The sequence below is a fragment of the Mobula hypostoma genome, chromosome 25 (genome assembly GCF_963921235.1).
Source record: "Mobula hypostoma chromosome 25, sMobHyp1.1, whole genome shotgun sequence".
Classification (NCBI taxonomy): Eukaryota; Metazoa; Chordata; class Chondrichthyes; order Myliobatiformes; family Myliobatidae; genus Mobula; species Mobula hypostoma.
The window spans coordinates 5457672-5475949 of NC_086121.1; the positions used below are offsets into that span (position 1 = coordinate 5457672).

Below are 18278 nucleotides of genomic sequence, written 5' to 3' on the forward strand. Positions count from 1 at the left end.
GTTGATACACAAGCCAGGCCAGCACGATATGCAGAGCAAGCTGTTGCCCGTGTCGCAGGCTCCCCCCTCTCCACACGGCTGATGACCCCAGAGGACCAGCAAAGACCAAGACTGTTTGGCAGCCGAACAGTTGCCAGTCAGCGTTGAACTCAACATAGGACTGCCTTAGGGACTCCAGCTCCGAATTTTCCCTCGGGGTTTACACCCGAATCCTTCCCCACAAGTGGGTACAAGGCAGCAGAGGTCTGAGAGCAGTTTTCCTTCTCCGAGATGAGCTGCCAACCAAGGCCGACAAGTCCCACCTCCCACCGCGACTGGTTTTAAGGTGCCAGCGACCCACCTTTACTCCTTCTCCTGTCAGCAGAAACAGTTCCACCGGGCTTTGTGGCTGAGGCACACGTGAGGTCAGGACCTGGACTTGTCGTCAGAGGCTGTTTGAACTCATGGCTTTAGGAGGACTTAATAGGCAGTGGGAGCATATCCCTACTATCCCCACCTCTCTCCTGTCTATGACAACCTTAAGGAACCACAAAAATAAACAAAAATGGGATTAATATCAGATTGGTGTGAGTTTTAATGGTCGGCAGAGAGGCCTAAGGCACCTCTGTCTATCTCTATCTCCTCATGACTCTAATGCATTTTCATTTCAGTGGACGTCTGGAATCTTTTCATAGACAAATGAACCAACTCCAACGGTCATAGAAAAGGACATTTATTTCACTTGACAGCTTGTATTGCTATTTCTTTTAGTGCAAAGGTAATGAAAACATTTCACATAACATAAATTACCCATAAATAAGCAACAATTTCACATGTGTTAACAGTAAATTAAAATAGACCCGTGGTATTTCACCAGCCTGTTCAAACATCTCATTTTCTTTGTAGCTGCACACGTGGAAGCTAAGTCATTGCACCGAGGTTAAGGAGGAGCAAAATCTAACAGAGAAAGAAAACGACAACAGAGGTGATCAGCTGCACGAGGAGTAAACTTACAAAAGGTTTGTAGGGTGGGGAGCCCATTCTGACAACTGACCATCTTTCTGAGATGGTTTGAGGTGGATCAGACCAACCTAGAAGAGGCTTACAAGAATTATCCCGGAATGAAAGGGTTAACGTATGAGAAACGCACTCACTGTAGAATGGGGGTGGGGGGGGGGGTTGGTCGGAATCTCATTGCAACCTATCAAATATTGAAAGACCCGGATAGAGTGGACGTAGAGAGGATATCTCCTATAGTGGGGGAGTCTAGGATTAGAGGGCACAGCCTCAGAATAGAGGGATGTCCATCTAGAATAGAGGTGAGGAGGAATTTCTTTAGCCAGAGGCTAGTGAATCTGTGAAATTCATTGCCACGGACAGCCGTGGAGGCCAAGTCATTGGGTATATTTAATGAGGAAGTTGATAGGTTCCTGATTCGTAAGGGTGTCAAAGGTTACAGGGAGAAAGCAGGATATTGAGGTGAAAAGAGAAAATAAGTCAACTATGATGGAATAGTGGAGCATATTTGATGGGCTGAATGGTCTGTGCTCCGATGTCTTGTGGTCTTGTTTCTTCCCTCTGACCTCACACAGAATTACTCTCTCTCTAGGTCACCAACTCAATTCTGACAAATGGTTTTTGATCCAAACTCTTTTTCTCTTTCCACAGATGCTGCCTTACCTAATGAGTCTTTCCAGCATTTTGTTTTTATTTTGGGTTTCTGGCAGCTAGTTATTTTCATTTGCACTCGAGTCACAATTAATCGGATTCCTTCTTTATGTAAATGGTTGTTCTTGGTAACGGGATGAAAATGGATCTGCTGTGTCAGAGAGTGAAAGGAAGAGTTGGATATAGCACCATCACATATAGCTTAGCCTAAATATTCTGCCCTTTAGCAGAATTCTACTGATGTACTGTGGACAGCATTCTAACTGGTTTCATCTCCGGCTAGTATGGAGGGGACACTGCACAAGATCGGAAAAAGCTGTAGAAAGTTGTAAACTGCCAGCTCCAATATGGAAACTAGCCTCCCCAGCATCGAGGACATCTTCAAAAGGCGATACCTCAAAATGGTGACATCCATCATTAAAGGCCCCCATCATGCAGATATGCCCTCTTCTCATTGCTAGCATCAAGGAGGTGTTATAGGAGCCTGAAGACAGAGACAGAGACACACACACACACGCACACACATACACACACACACCCCCACACACACACACACCCACACCCACACACACGCACACACACACACACACACACACACACTTTAGGAACAGCTTCTTCCCCTCCACCATTAGATTTCTGATTGGACAATGAACTCATGTACACTACGTCAATTTTTTTTCTAGTTCTCTCTTTCTTTTGCTCTCTTTTTGCACTACTTGTTTAATTTATATATATTACTTATTATAATTTACAGTTTTTATGATTGTGCAATGGAAAGTACAGCTGCTGCAAAACAACAAATTCCACGACATGTGCCAGTGATATGAAACTGATTCTGATTCCCACACTTGCATCATCAGATCTTATCACCTCCACACATTCACTGACAAAAACGTGCAGATTGAAACGTTGGACCAGGATGAAGCCATTTCGCTCCTTTGGACGTCTGCCATCAATAGATCATGACTAATATGACTCCTTGTATGTTTGACATTTTCCTCTACTGATCGATACTTTACATTGCTTTTGGTTAACTTACCCCACATTTAAAATTAAAACGACCGGAAAGTGATGACTCTTTGCTCCAAGGGGAATCATCAGATATTCCGTCTGGACTACGATAGCTGAAACTTCTCTTTTTGCACTGCTAAATTGAATTTTTTAAAAATGCAGAGCATTCCATGCACCCACCATTTTGTGTTTAAAAAACCTGCCTCTGACACCACCCCCAGTAGTTTCCTCCAAACACTTTGAAATTATACCCTCTCATATTGGCCATTTCTGCCCAGGGAAATGCCCACACAGTAACTGAAACTTTGGATGAGCAGAACCACACAAGGTAAGGGAAGGTTAAACACCAGAGATTCTACAGATGCTGGAAATCCAGAACATCACACACAACATGCTGGAGGAACTCAGCGGGTCAGGCAGCATTTATGTAAATGCATTAACAGTAGACTTTTCATGTCAAAACTCATCAGGACTGAAAAGCAAAGGTGGAAGATGCCAAGATAAGAAGGTGAGAGGAGGGGAAGGAGGGCAAACTATAAGGAGATAGGTGAAGCCAGCTGGGTTGGGGAGGGGGAATGAAGTAAGAAGCTGAGAGGTGATAGGTGGAAAAGGTAAAAGGGCTGGAGGAGGAATCTGATAGGAGGAGGAGTGGACCATAGGTAAGGAGGAGGAGATCCAGAGAGGGGTGATAGGCAGGTCAGGAAAAGAGGGAAGAGGCCAGAGAGAGGAATTGAAGAAGAGGGAAGGGTCTGGGAGGAAAGAAATTACCAAATGTTGGAGAAATAGATGCTGCCTGACCCTCTGTGTATCTTCCACATTCACAATTTTGTTTAGTTTAGATTGCAGCATCACTGTATACCTTTACCACAAGAGATTCTGCAGATGCTGGAAATCCAGAGCAATACACACAACATGCTGGAGGGACTCAGCAGGTCAGGCAGCATCTCTGGAGGGAAATAAACAGTTGACACTTTAGGCTGAGACACGACGAAGTGTCTCGTCCTGAAAAGTCAACAGTAAAACTTCAGACTGAAACGTCGACTGTACCTCTTCCTAGAGATACTGCCTGGCCTGCTGCGTTCACCAGCAACTTTGATGTCTTTTGGTTGAGTAAAACTTCAGATTCAGTTTAGCTCAGATCGCCGCATCACAGTATACCTTTGTGAAAAACATGGTTTTGCTGTTAAGGGCTTTAGTTGTGATTTTTAAAAGATTATTTTATTTAGAGCAGAGGTTCCCACCCTGGGGTTCACAGACCCCTCGGTTAATGAGAAAGGGTCTATGACATGAAAAAGGTGGGGAACCCCTAATTCAGAGATACAGCGCCTTTTGAGTCCCACTGCCCAGCAACCTACCTATTTAACACTAGACAATTTACAATGACCAATTAACCTACTAACCAGTACGTCTTTGGAATGTGGGAGGAAACCCACGCACCCACAGAAAGGACGTACAAATTTCTCACAGCATGCGTTAGAGAGGAACTCCAAACTCCGACGCCCCAAAGCTGCAATAGTGTCGCACTAACGGCTGCTCCACTGTGGCACCCTATAAAATGGAAATACAGGTCTGGTTAAGCACACACTATCCAGGACAGGGGTTCCCAGCCTGGGGTCCATGGTGCCCGTGCTTAATGGTATTGGTCCACGGCATAAAAAGGGTTCAGAACCCCCGATCCAGGAGCTGTAAGAGCGGGTGACAATGACCTACAGAGAGGGGCAGCATTGCAACCATGTTGGAGAACCCTATTACAATTCACCTTGTGGGGAGGTGGATTAGAGGAGGATCAACTTTAAGCAAAACTGTTACCATAACACCGGTTAATCTTCCACATCTTTTCTGCATCTCCCGGGAGAAATGAAGATAAAATGTTCAGTAGATGATGCCCAATCCTTGCTTTCTCAATAAGGTTCACAATCAACTATTTCCTCTGCTTTTCTATTTCTTTGCACTGTACCGCTGCCACAAAACTAACCACGTCATATAAGACTAATAATAAACTTGACTCTGATTTGTCTGTTACTAATGACGTGGAGACCAGAGGACGACAGTAAGTTAAAATAAACTTAAGTTTGCAAAAGGTGAAGGCAAATGAACAGAAGCCTACGTACCTCCCATTTAAAAAGATTCAGTACTGTGCAGAAGTCTTATGCAGATACGTATAGCTAGGGTGCTGAAGACTTTTGCACGGTACTGTAGTAATTTTATGTATTGCACTGTACAACTACCACAAAAAAAACATGACATATGTGAGTGATGATAAACCTGATTCTGATATGGGTCTCTGTTGTGGACCGAGAGTGGGAAAGGGGAATCATGGATGGGAAAAGGGGAAGGGAGAGGGGAGGGAGTGGGAAGCACCAGAGAGACATTCTGTAATGATCAATAAACTAATTGTTTGGAATCAAATGACCTCACCTGGGGTCTCAGGACTGGGTGTGTCTGTACCCGCGCTGCACCTCCCCACCCCTGCCACTCCCCCACACCTCTGCCATGGCGCGCCTTCCTCACCATTCCCAACATCCTTTGCTCCCACCAGACTTTCAAACTCGCTCTCCACTCCACGTTGACAAACACAGCACTGTGCAAAACCCTTTGGCATCCGAGAGAGAGATATATACCTAAGACTTTTGCACAGTACTGAATACATTAAGTAGACTTCTTGCCCCTAGCAAGCATTAACTTAGTGAGTCATGAGGGAACCCACTGGTGGTGGTCAGTACCAAATATACAGCTTATTTCTGCATTCTGTTAGATGCCTGAACCCAGAGGATGTGGAATATTACTGTCCATTCACCTGCATCTTTTTGTGTCCAATGTTCTGTATTCTGGTTATGGTCATTACCAAGGAGCTGATATGTGAAGTAATATGCTACATAGTTTTGAAAATAACTTAGCAACTTTGAGGAAGTCGTTGTAAAGGAGGTGTTTGGTGATCACCACTGCGCTCAGTAACCACATTTCTTGTCACTCGTGTGGGCTATCGGTGATTTTTCTTTGACATTAAATAAACGTGCAACATGCCAAGAAGAAACCAACCTCAGATGGAATAGGGCTCAGAAAACAACAGAGCCTGTGTTTGCTTAGTACTGTGGGTTTCTCAAATAGAGCCACTTGGGCGTTGGCCTAACTTCCAGAGACATTGTCGGCAATCGTGTCGGTTCTCAACCTCTTCAGCTGATGTCAGGGTTGGATTAATTCCAAACCCCAATTAAAGTCTGGAGGTTCCAGAACTGACCCCAGTCGCCTGGAGTAAAGCCAGTTCACAATGTACAATCGGATCGTGGCTGTAGTGTCTTCACTCCATCTTATGCTACAACAGTGGCGAGGTGGGGGCCTCCCTTCTGATGCTCGGGATGTCGTCTTGTTGATGCTGATGGTACCCCAAAAAAAAAAATTCTGCAGCAGAGCCAGCCCCTAGGGAAAGTCACGTGGCGGCGGCTGGCTCCTTCGAGGAGAACTGTGTGTTCGTACTGAGGTAATGCCCGGCCTCTGGCTCGAGCGTTAGAGGCTGGTGGAAGAAACTGAGAGGGTGGGCGAAGACGGAGGGGGGAAGTTGAGCAGTTCGAGCACGGCAACACCCACGCTGCTCCGCCGGGTGAACATGCAGGAGGCCGCCACCCACTTGTTGGTGCGAGGGTTGTACTTCTCAATGGAGTTAAGGCTTGAGCTGCCATCATTCCCTCCAACTGCATAAAGCCACCCGTCCATCGCCACGAGGTCGTGCGTGCTCCTGGAAAGGGCAAAGGTTAAAGTGTGACATCATTACAGACACATGCACTTCTGTCAGCACGGTAGACTAGACTGGAATCACCTTAGAATATAGAACGCTACAGCACAGTACAGACCCATCAAGTACCATCAGCATTTGTGCCACTCTTTTTACCCACTGGGACGGAACACAGTGGACTGCACCCCGATTCCTGTGATCACGCATCTGACTTTCTATTCTGCCAGGATACAGAGGCTTCACTGAATGTACAGCAACTTCTTTAAAGTTACACAAACCACAACAGCCTGATTACCTTGCTCAGAGGTTGCCAATGTTTGGGATCTTCCTACATTCCCATCAACTCTTCCCCCACACATCCCAATACCAGCACCGATTTCAACTTCACGGTTTATTTTATTTAGAGATACAGGCCCTTCCGGCCCAACAAGGCCACACTGCCCCATTACACCCACGAGACCAATTAACCTATCAGACCGTACGTCTTTGGACTGTGGGAGGAAACTGGAGAATGTACAAACTCCTTACAGGCAGCGGTGGAGTTGACCCTGGGTTGCCGTCATTACGCTAACCGCTACACTGCTGCACAAAAGGGGGACCGCCAACCCTCTACTGTCAGGCTCCTGACCCAGAGGGGATCAATTCACTCATTCCAACACTGAAATGTTCACACAACCTATGGACTCTTTGTCTCGTGTTCTCGATATCTATTGCTTGTTTTTTTTTATTATTAGTATTCTTTTGTTTGTTTTCTTTTTCTATTTGTACAATTTATTATCTTTTGCGTGGGCACGTGGCCAAGTGGTTAAGGCATTGGACTAGCTACCTGAAGGTCGTGACTTCGAGTCCCAGCCGAGGGAACGTGTTGTGTCCTTCAGCAAGGCACTTAATCACACATTGCTCTGCGACGACACTGGTGCCAAGCTGTATGGGTCCTAATGCCCTTCCCTTGGACAACATCAATGTCGTGGAGAGGGGAGACTTGCAGCATGGGCAACTGCTGGTCTTCTATACAAACTTGCCCAGGCCTGCACCCTGGAGAGTGAAGACTTTCCAGGCGCAGATCCATGGTCTTGCAAGACTAACGGATGCCCACAGGAAAATGAATCTCAGGGGTTGCATACAGAGACATATTTGTACTTTGGTGATAAATTTACTTTGAAGTTTACAGCGGCCAATTAATCTCCCGACCCAGAAGTTTAGAGGTGTGGATTCAAAGAATCCAGGGAAAACCCAAGGCATGAGGCGGGGTGATGTTTAACTCCACACAGAGAGCACCAGAGGTCAGGGTTACTGGAACTATGAGAGAGCAGCTCTGTTATCTGTGCCACTGGAATGCCCGGGAACTCACTCTGTGGCAGCTGTGGGAATGGATCTGCATTCCTGCCCCGCCCATCGCCACCATCTTGCTCAACCACTCGTCTGGCTCACAGCCCAGCAGCATTCCTCCACTGCTGGCCTGGTGCTCTGAACCACACTCACATTCCTCACACAAACGAGTGGGCTGGAATGAGCTGGCACTGCAACAGCTCTACATACCAGCGCGCGGGCTGGGGATCTGTCGACTCTTTCCCTCCAGAAGACCAAAAGACATAGGGGCAGGATGAGGCCATTCAGCCCATCGAGTCTGCCTGGCCTGATTCTGAGCTGTGGCATTACAGCCGATAACTAGTCTCTCTCAACTGAGCGACACAAGGGTGCTTTACGTGAAGCGTCAGTGACCGCAGTGGAGCAGAAAGTTCATGGCCAGAATTTCACCTGGGGGAGAGGGAATGGAAAACACTGAACAGGGTCTGGTCTCCGTTGACATGCCATACGAGAGAGAGGGAGAGGGAGGGAGAGAGGGAGCATGCCTTTGGTAGCTTTGGGCCTGTACTCAGTTGAATCCAGAAGAACGAGGGGGAATTTCATTGTAACCTATCAAATACTGAAAGGCCTAAATAGAGTGGATGTGGAGTGGCTGCTTCCAGTAGTGGGAGAGTCTAGGACCAGAGGACACAGCCTCAGAATAGAGGGACATCTACTTAGAACAGAGATAAGGAGGAATTTCTTTAGCCGGAGAGTGGTGAATCTATGGAATTCATTGCCACAGATGGCTGTGGAGGCCAAGTCATTGGGTACATTTAGAGTGGAGGTCGACAGGTTCTTGATTAGTTAAGGGCATCAGAGGTTACAGGGAGAAGGCAGGAGAATGGGTTTGAGAAGGATAATAAATCAGACGTGGTGGAATGGTAAAGCAGACTCGATGGGCCGAATGGTATAATTCTCCCCCCATGCCTTATGATTGTAGAAAATGACAAGTTTAGTTGAGTACTAGGGATGAATTTTGCACATTGGTTTTTTGCCAGTCTTTATCTATTGTTTTTCATAAATTCTATTGAATTTCTTTATTTTCCTATAAATGCCTGAAAAGAAAATGAATCTCAAACTAATAAAGGGTGACATATATGTACTTTGATAGTATTCGACAATAACGAAACTTGTCATTTTCCACAATCATAAGACCATAAGGTGTAGGAGTAGAATCAGGCCAATCAGCCCATTAGGAAGTCTCCACCATTTGATCACGGCTGTTTTATTATCCCTCTCACCCCCATTCTCCTGCCTTCTCCCAATACCTTTGATGCCCTGACTAATCAAGAACATATTTGATAATAAGCTTTGAAGCAGCAGAGATCATTTCTGGGCAGGAAAAGGTTAATGTAAAACAGTCAGCCACTAGTGTGCCATTATTCACCCTGTGTCATTAAAAGACCGTGAGATTTATTGATTTCTCTCAACACTTGAGACAGGGAAGAGTCTGGTGTTTCTTTCTACTTTTTGTGATCACGTGATCTATTCTGCCCCAGGACATTTCTAGCTTGACAACACTGTTCTATTTTTGCCAGGCCTGTTTCCATTTCACAGGCCAGGAGCTGAGGGGAAGGATTGCTCATGCTGTCTGCACAGAGGCCCCAGATCAGGAGAGCGAGAGCTGCGAGTGTCAGGCCTGGGCTGTGGACAAAGTGCACACGCCTAACGCAAGTCACCGAGACAAAGGTCAGCTTGAACAGTGCTGGCTATGACACCACCTCTTTGGTCAAGAAAACACAACAACGTCTTCACCTCCTGAAGAGATTGAGGCTGCCCCCCTCCCCATTCTAACCAACTTTTACAGGAGCACTGTCGAGGGTGTCCCAACCAGCTGCAGCAACATCTGGTACGGGAATTGTGAGGCATCTGACTGTAAATCCCTACAAAGCATTGCGAGGACTGCTGAGAGGATAATCGGAGTCTCTCGTCCACCCATCAGGAGATATTTATCAGGAGTGCTGTGTACACAGAGCCCTTAGCATTGTCAATGATCCCTCCCATCCATCCAACAATCTCTTTGATCCCCTACCACTTGGCAGGAGATAACATAGCATTAGGACAAGAACTGTTTGGATGGGAAACAGCTTCTTCCCCCAGGCTGTGAGACTATCGAACTCCCTGTCACCACCCAGGACTCATCACACATGAATCGCCGGTAGCGTTATACTGCTTACTTTGTACCCTGTGCTGCAAATGCAGCCTATTATTCATGAATTTATGAGTGGTAATATTACTTTGTGTTATGAGTGACATACGTACTGTGTTGAGCACCTTGATCCAGCCAAATGTCATTTCATTTGGCGTTGTGCATGTGTACCGTTGAATGACAATAAACTGAACTTGAACCTGAACCCGGTAGTTTGGAGCTTTCCGCCTTTCACAACGGAGGATGTTGTGGATTTCGAAGAATGTGCAGTCAAACAGAGGTCAAAGGCATCCTGAAGGTCAACTATCATTGTATCTGCCTGTCTGCTCCACCGCTGTGTAGCGGTGGCCCTCCAAAGAGAGGGTGTGGAGGTACGATATTTTTGACCGCACAGCTGTATCCCTGAGACAGCAACTGCGGTGTTACCAACCCCCAGAAACTTCACCTGTTTTAATATTTTCCATTACAGTCCAACTCAAATAATCTGGCATTAATTGGGACATTAGTGGTGCTGGCCTAGCAATTTTTCTCAATTACTGGAAATGACTCCCACACATTTTTACTCAGACCAGATGCAAGGGTCTCAACCCGAAACTCGAATGCTTATTCCCCTCCGAAGATGCACCCTGACCCATTGAGTTCCTCCAGCACTGTGCGAGCTGCTTATGTACTAATTTCACCTTCTCAACATTACAAAGCAGTGCAGTAAATATTCCAGCAAACCAGCTGAGTTAAAGGGGAAAGGGAAATATGCCCAAGATCTAAACCCCTGCTCCAGCCACACACCTCCCGCATTAGAAAATAGAACATAGAACAGTACAGCACGGGAAGAGGCTCTTCAGACCACAATGTGTGTGGAAAACAATGTCCAAATTAAACCAGACTTCATCTGCCTGCACACAATCCATCGCCCTCCATTCCCTGCACATTCATGTGTCTAACAAACAGCCTCTTACACATTGCTCACACATCAGCTTCCAGCACCATCTCCGGCAGGACGTTCCAGGCACCTACCGCTTCCTCTGCAAAAAAAAAATCTGCCCCGCACACCACTCCTCATACAAAGATAGGTGGAGGGGGAGGTAGTGTTGAGGAAGCAGGGAGTCTGCAGAAGGACTTGGACAGACTGGGCAACTGGGGAAAGAAGTGATAGATGGAATATAGGGCAGGGAAGCGTATGGTCATGCACTTTTGTAGAAGGATTAAAGGGGTTGACTATTTTCTAAGCAGGGAGAAAATACAAAAATCAAAGGTGCAAAGGGGCTTGGGGGTCCACGTGAAGGATTCCCGAAAGGTAACCTGCAAGTTGAGTCGCTGGTAAAAAGATGGCGAATGCAGTGTTGGCATTCATTTTGAGAGAACTAGAATATATGAGCAAAGATGGGATGCTGAGGCTTTATAAGGCATTGGTCAGACCGCACTTGGAGTATTGTGAGCACTTTTGAGCCCCTTATCCAAGAAAAGATGAGTAGGCATTGGGGAGAGTTCGGGGGAGGTTCATGAGAACGATCCTGAGAAGGAAAGGATTAACGTACGAGGAGCATTTGATGGCTCTGGGCCCGTACTCGCCGGAGTTTAGAAGATTGATGTGGCGGCCTCATGGAAACCTATTGGATATTGGAAGGGCAAGAGTGAATGTGAAGAGGATGTTTCTTAATGTGGGTGAGTCTAGGACCAGAAATGAGAAGAAATTTCTTTAGCCGGGGGGGGGGGGGTGAATCTTGGCCTCTACAGTGGTCTGTGGGAATTATGTGCCACGGATTACTGTGGAGGCCAAGTCATTGAGTGTATTTAAAGCAGAGGTTACACACATAAAAGTTGCTGGTGAACGCAGCAGGCCAGGCAGCATCTCTAGGAAGAGGAACAGTCGACGTTTTGGGCCGAGACCCTTCATCAGGACTAAAAGCAGAGGTTGATAGGTTCTTGGTTAGTCAGGGTATCCAACGTTATGGGGAGAGGGCAGGAGAGTGGGATTGAGAGGGATAATAAATCAGCCATGATCGAATGGTGGAGCAGATTTGATGGGCCAAGAGGCCTAATTCTGCTCCTACGTATTATGGTCTTAAACCTTCTCCCTCTCACTTTGAATGCATGCCTCCTCCTACTTGAAGCTTCTACCCCTGGATAAAAAATAAGCCGGACTGTCTGTCCCATCTATGCCGCCTATCATTTTAGAAACTTCCGTCAGGTCTCCCTCAGCCTCTGATACGCCAGAGAAAACAACCCTAGTTTGTCCAACCCCTCCTCTAATCCAGGCAGCTTCCTGGTGAACCTCTTCTGGACTGCAGTGTTGGGAAACACCTGGGGTCACGTTTCTGACACATGGTCACCCCACTGTCCATGGCCAGATGGAGAATTCCCAAACAATCAGATATTAGAGACACACTCATTTGAGAATGTTCTAATTCATCTTTAGTTATATTTATTTACTTCTCCGTGGATTGTCACCTTGTCGTGGTGGAGAAGCTTGTGTGGTCCTGTGATCCCGAGAGCAATGCCGTCTGGAGCTATGCTCCTGGTAGGGTCACCCATGGCGGTAAAGTCAAGGGTGAGGTCCCTGACAAAGAACAACCCAACCAAGACCTCAACGGTGGAACAGGCGGATGAAGTTACTTAGAACCCAACGGCTGTGAAGGCCGATGAAGGCTGCAACAACTCCATCAGCTCCAATCGTCGTGGTTTCCATGCCATTGGAATCAGTTGGTCGATTTGTGAAGTATCGTGTGCTTCTTGGAGTGCAACATCAAGTACACGTTAAACAAATACACACACAGGTGTCTTCACTCCGTGGGCCACTTCCTCAGAATGAAGACCATCATCCTCGACCTCGAGGGACAGCCACGACGACCATATTTATTCACTAAAAGATTTTAATGAACTGATTAGATAGGCATAAAGGTCGACGTGGGTGAGGTGGGCCTTAGCATTCATTTCAAGAGGACAAGACACAGAAGCCATGATGGGATGCTGTGGCTTTGTAAGGCATCGGTCAGGCCACCTTTGGAATATTGTAAGCATATTTGGGCCCCATATCTAAGGAAGGAGAGGGTCCAGAGGACATTCGCACGAATGATCCTGGAATGAAAGTTTTATTGTATTAGAAATGTTGGATGTTTCTAGGCCTGTACTTGATGGGGTTCAGAAGGGTGAGGAGAGATCGCATTGAAACCTAACAAATACTGAGAGGGCTGGATAGAATGGATAAAGTGAGTATGTTTCTGTTAGTAAGAGAGTCTAGAATATCAACCCACACTCAACCTATCCAGGCAAATCGCCTCTACACCTTCACTAAAACTTCCACATCAATTGGCCCAAAGTATTGCACTGACCTTTCAACCTACTTCACAATCAATCTAACCCTTGCCTCCTATACATCCCATACTCCACCATTTTTCTTACATCATGTGCCTATCTGGGAGTTATCTTAAATGTTCCTCAATGCGTCAACTCTAGCATCACCCCCCAAAATTATTGCAATGTCGATAAACACAAGCGGTTCTGGAGATGCTGGAAATCCAGAGTAACACATGCAAAATGCTGGAGGAATTCAGCAGGTCAGGTAGCACTTGATGATTTGGGCCAAAATCCTTCATTAGGACTGGAGAGGAAGGGGGCCATATCCAAAAAAAGAAGATGGATGGAGGGGGAGGAGAGGAGTAGGTGATAGGTGAGACCAGGTGAGAGGGAAGGAGGGTTGAAAGTTTGGGGGGGGGAGAGAAGAAATGAGAAGCTGGGCGGAGATAGGTGGAAGAGATACAGGGGAGAAGAAGGAATCTGATAGGAGAGGATGTGGACAATGGGAGAAAGGGAAGGAGGAGGGGCACCAGAGGGAGGTGATGGGCAGGTGAGGAGATGAGGTGGGAGGAGAGCCAGAATTGGGAATGTGCAGAGAGAGAAGAGAGCGGAGTGTGAAGTTACTGGAAGTTAGAGAAACTGATGTTTATGCCACCAGGTTGGAGTCTACCCAGGCAGAATATGAGCTGTTGCTCCTCCAACCTAAGCTATTCTCATCTTGGTAGTACAGGAGGTCATGGAATACCAATAAATACACTTTGTTAAGCTTGCACCTACCGTCTGATGTTCATAGGCGCCACGCTCTCCCACGTGTTGGTTTTTGGGTTGTATCTCTCCACAGAGTTAAGGCAGCTGGTCCCATCATTGCCACCGGCGACGTACAGCATCCCCTCCAGCACCGCCACACCGGCACTGCTCCGGCGGCTCAGCATGTTGGCGATGGTGGTCCAGGTGTTGGTCTACACAGAGAAACAGTGAACGGTTGATGCCAGTGATGAACCTTGGAGGACAACAGGTCAAAGTTCGAAGTATTTATTATCAAAGTATGCATACCACGTACAACCTCCAGATTCATCTTCTTGCAGGCGTCCACAAAACAAAGAAACGCAATAGAATCGATAAGAGCTGAATTAGGCCATTCAGCCCATCAAGTCTGCACTGCCATTTCATCATGGCTGATTATTATCCCTGTCAAAACCATTCTTCTGCCTTCTCCCTGTAACCTTTGTTGCCCTGACTAACCAAGGATCTATCAACCTCTGCTTTAAACATACTCAATAAATTGGCCTCCATAGACAATGCTGGAAATCCTGAGCAACGCACACAAAATGCTGGAGGAGATCAGCAGGTCAGGTAGGATGTTTCAGGCTGTGACCTTCCCTCAGGAGTGGAAAGGAAGGGGGAAGAAGGTGGGGAGTGGGGAAGGTGTACAAGAACCCCATGAAAACCCCACACAACAAAGATTGACACATGTCAAATGTGCAAAGAACAAATCATGCAAAGAATAAAAAAGTGAATGAACAATACACAGAACATGAACTGCAGAGTCCCTGGACCAGGTCCCGGCTGCAGTCAGACAGCATCCGTGGGGAGAGAACCAGCATTAACGTTTCAGGTGAGGGGCCCTTCAGCGCAATGGGAAACAACATTCCGCACTCAGTTTCCTGTGTTCTACCTCGACATAGCCGTGCACAGAATGAACTTTCATGCAAAACGAACGCTTTGCGCCGTATCCACCTATCACCACCCAGCTTCTCACTTCAGATTAGATTGGCTTTATTTGTCACATCTACATCGAAATATACAGTCAAATGTGTCGTTTGCATCGCAGGATGCAACACAGGAGGGAGGAGAGAGAGCAGAGCGCCACGCGTGCGCAGCCCTCCGGTGAAAAATGATATTGTATCCGTTAAATAGGGGCCGTGGACAATTCTGATTTGATGGAGACGGACGTGAAAGCACAGAGGAACATCTGGAGAAATTTCTGAAATGCTCGTTCGCTGCTGTCGTTACTGCGTGGTCGGGAATCTTCCGGAGGGAAGGCCTCAAAATCCCCGGCTTTGCCTGCTGTTGGCGACCGAGATTGAGGTCGAATCACTCGGACAGAAAAGGCGCTCAGTACTTGGTGTCGGAGAGCTGATTCGGAGGCTCAAAGTTTTTGGATGACTCAAGAGTCGGACTGTGGGTTGGGCATGGCAGGGAGAGTTTTTCTTCCTTCTCCCATCTGCGTGAGATGTGGGACACTTGAGAGACTGAACTTTTTACTGTGCTCAGGGACTTCTTCATCAAGTTATGGTATTGTTGCACTGTTGTAACTATATGTTATAATTGTGTGGTTTTTGTTAGTTTTTTAGTCTTGGTCTGTCCTGTGTTTCTGTCATATCACACAGGAGGAAATAATGTATCATTTCTTAATGCATGCATTACTAAATGACATTAAAAGAGGACTGTGTGTCTTCATCAGCTAAAAATTGGATTCTTGGCCTCACAATCTACCTCATTATGATCTTGCACCTTGATATCAACCTGCACCACACTTTCTCGGTAACTGTTACGCTTTATTCTGCATTCTGTTATTACTTTCCCTTGTTCTACCTTAAGGCACTGTGTGATGATCTGATCTGTATGAACAGTATGCAAGACAAGTTTTTCTCTGTATCTCAATACATATGACAAAAAAAACCAATTCCAATCCAGTTCCAGGTAACACCACAACTGTGGAATGGGGAAAAAGAGGGTGATCACCAGAAACTATTAAATTTAATATTATGTCCCAAGGTCTAAAACATGCTCAGACAGGATCGGAAAAAGTAGTAAACTCAGCCAGCTCCATCATGGGCACCAGCCTCCCAGCACTCAATACACCTTCAAAAGGCGGCATCCATCATTAAGGACCCCCATCACCCAGGACATGTCCTCTTCTTGTTACTAGCATCAGGGAGGAGGTACAGGAGCCTGAAGACACACACTCAACTTTTCTGGAATAGTTTCTCCCTCCCCACCCTTCAGACTTCCAAATGGACAGTGAACCCATGAACCCCACCTCCAGTTATCCCCCCTCTTTTTGCACTACTTGTTTAATTTAATTTTTGAAAAATAAGTACTTCTTATTGTAATTTTGGATGGTGGGGAGGGGATATGTCTCTACCAATGGAGGTGTAAGGTGTTTCTTCCCTCCACTAGCCTGCAGGTCACCCTTGGGCAAGGTGCAGCACCTGCTTAGCCCCCCGATCGGGGTCAAGTGAAGCCATGGAGGCAAGTGGTGGATGGTCGTATGAGCAGCCAGTGCGTATCACAAGTCCTGGTTACGCGACCACTGACGCCAGGCAGACAATCTCTGAAGAGTATTGATAATGGCTGGGGTCACCCGTCTTGTAAAGACACTGCCCGGAAGAAGGCAATGGTAAACAGCTTCTGTAGAAAGATTTGCCAAGAACAATCATGGTCATGGAAAGACAGAGATCACCCACATCATATGACACATCACATAACGAACTAATGAACAAACTTACTGTAATTTATAGTTCTTATTACTGTGTATTGCAACGTACTGCTGCCACAAGACAACAGACCTTACGACATATGCCAGTGATATTAAACCTAATTCTGATTAAGAAATGAGGTGCTAGACTGCTGGGTAGTCTTCCTTTACCTTTCCCCTCCACCCCCTCCAACAGATGTGGCTGAATCAGTTTGTATTTCTGGACTTCTTTGTCCATTTGTGGGTTTTCAATGTAGATCCTCGTTCTCGTTCATTTTCCGCTCTTGTAACACTTAATAAAACAATCCTAAGAAATAAGTTTTATGCCTCATTCTTGACTCCTGAAAAACGTTTGGCTCTCTCATACATCAGGATCCAACACCATTCTCCCCCTCTTCCTGTCTTGGTCAAGAGGTCAACAAAAGGGGAGAACAGATGCACAAACCAAAGCAACTCACAGATGTTGTCACTATAGAGGTACTTAGCTTGAAATCACTTCTCTTCCCATCCCCATGGATGCTGCCCGGCTTGCTGAATAACCCAGATCAGATAATGGAATTTAATGCAGACAAGTGTTAAGTTTTGCATTTTGGGAGGACAGACGGGGGTAGGACTTTCACAGTAAACAGGAGGGCATTGAGAAGTGCAGTAGAACAGAGGGATCTGGAAACACAGGTCCATAAATCCTTGAAAGTAGCGTCACAGGCAGATAGGGTCATAAAGAGAGCTATTGGCAGATTGTCCTCCATACATCAAAGCATTAGACTTGAGTTGGGATGTTATGTTGAAGGTGCATGAAACATTGATGAGGCCTCATATGGCTCATTGTGTGTACTTCTGGTCACCTACCTACAGGAAAAAGATCAATAAGATTGAAAGCGTGTAATGAAAATTTGCCAGGAACATGAGGATCGGAGTCATAGGGATCGGTTAAATGGCTTAGGACTTTATTCCTGAGAGCATAGGACAATGAGACAATATTTGATAAAGGGATACAAAATTATGAGGAGTATAGATAAGGTAAATGCCAGCAGGCTTTTTTCACCGAGGTTACGTGAAGCTACAACTATAGGTCATAGAGGGTGAAAGTTGAGATATTTAAAAGGAACCAGAGAGGGAACTTCTTCATTTAGTGGGTGGTGAGAGCGTGGAATGAGCTGGATGAGGGTTCAATTGCAACATTTAATAGAAGTTTGGATGGGTACATAGATGAGAAGGGTATGAAGGACTAGGTTATGGTCCAGGTTCAACTCAGTGGGACTAGTCAGAATAAAAGCTTGGCGTGGACCTGCTGTGGTGCTCTCTGGTCCTCTGACAAAGGCATGTATTTTTGGATGCCTTGCGGGTTTTATTGATTTTCTTTATTCAGAGATACGGCACGGAAACAGGCCCTTCTGGCCCGATGAGCTACGCACCTATTTAACCATAGACTAATTGCAGGACAATGTACAATGACCAATTAACCAGTACTAAGCAGACTGTGGGAAGAAACCTGTGCAATTCATGGCGAGAAAGTACAAGTTCCTTACAGACAGTGCCAGAATTGAACTCTGAAACACCCCAAGCTGTAACAGCATCACGCTAACTGCTTCGTGACCGTGCCTGCCTGTTGTTCA

The 18278-nt window shown here is 46.2% G+C and overlaps 1 protein-coding gene across 1 annotated transcript in view; it reads right to left on the reverse strand.

The window, feature by feature from the left end:
- Positions 1 to 711: 711 nt before the first annotated feature.
- The window catches only part of klhl17 (kelch-like family member 17), a 69455-nt gene continuing 51888 nt past the window's right edge, over positions 712 to 18278 (reverse strand). Inside the window, exons 13-14 of the mRNA XM_063032938.1 lie at positions 13959 to 14140; positions 712 to 6391 (exon numbers count right to left, since the gene is read on the reverse strand). Coding sequence (XP_062889008.1) covers positions 6163 to 6391; positions 13959 to 14140 — 411 coding nt within the window. The 3' untranslated portion in view covers positions 712 to 6162. The remainder of the gene's footprint in view (positions 6392 to 13958; positions 14141 to 18278) is intronic.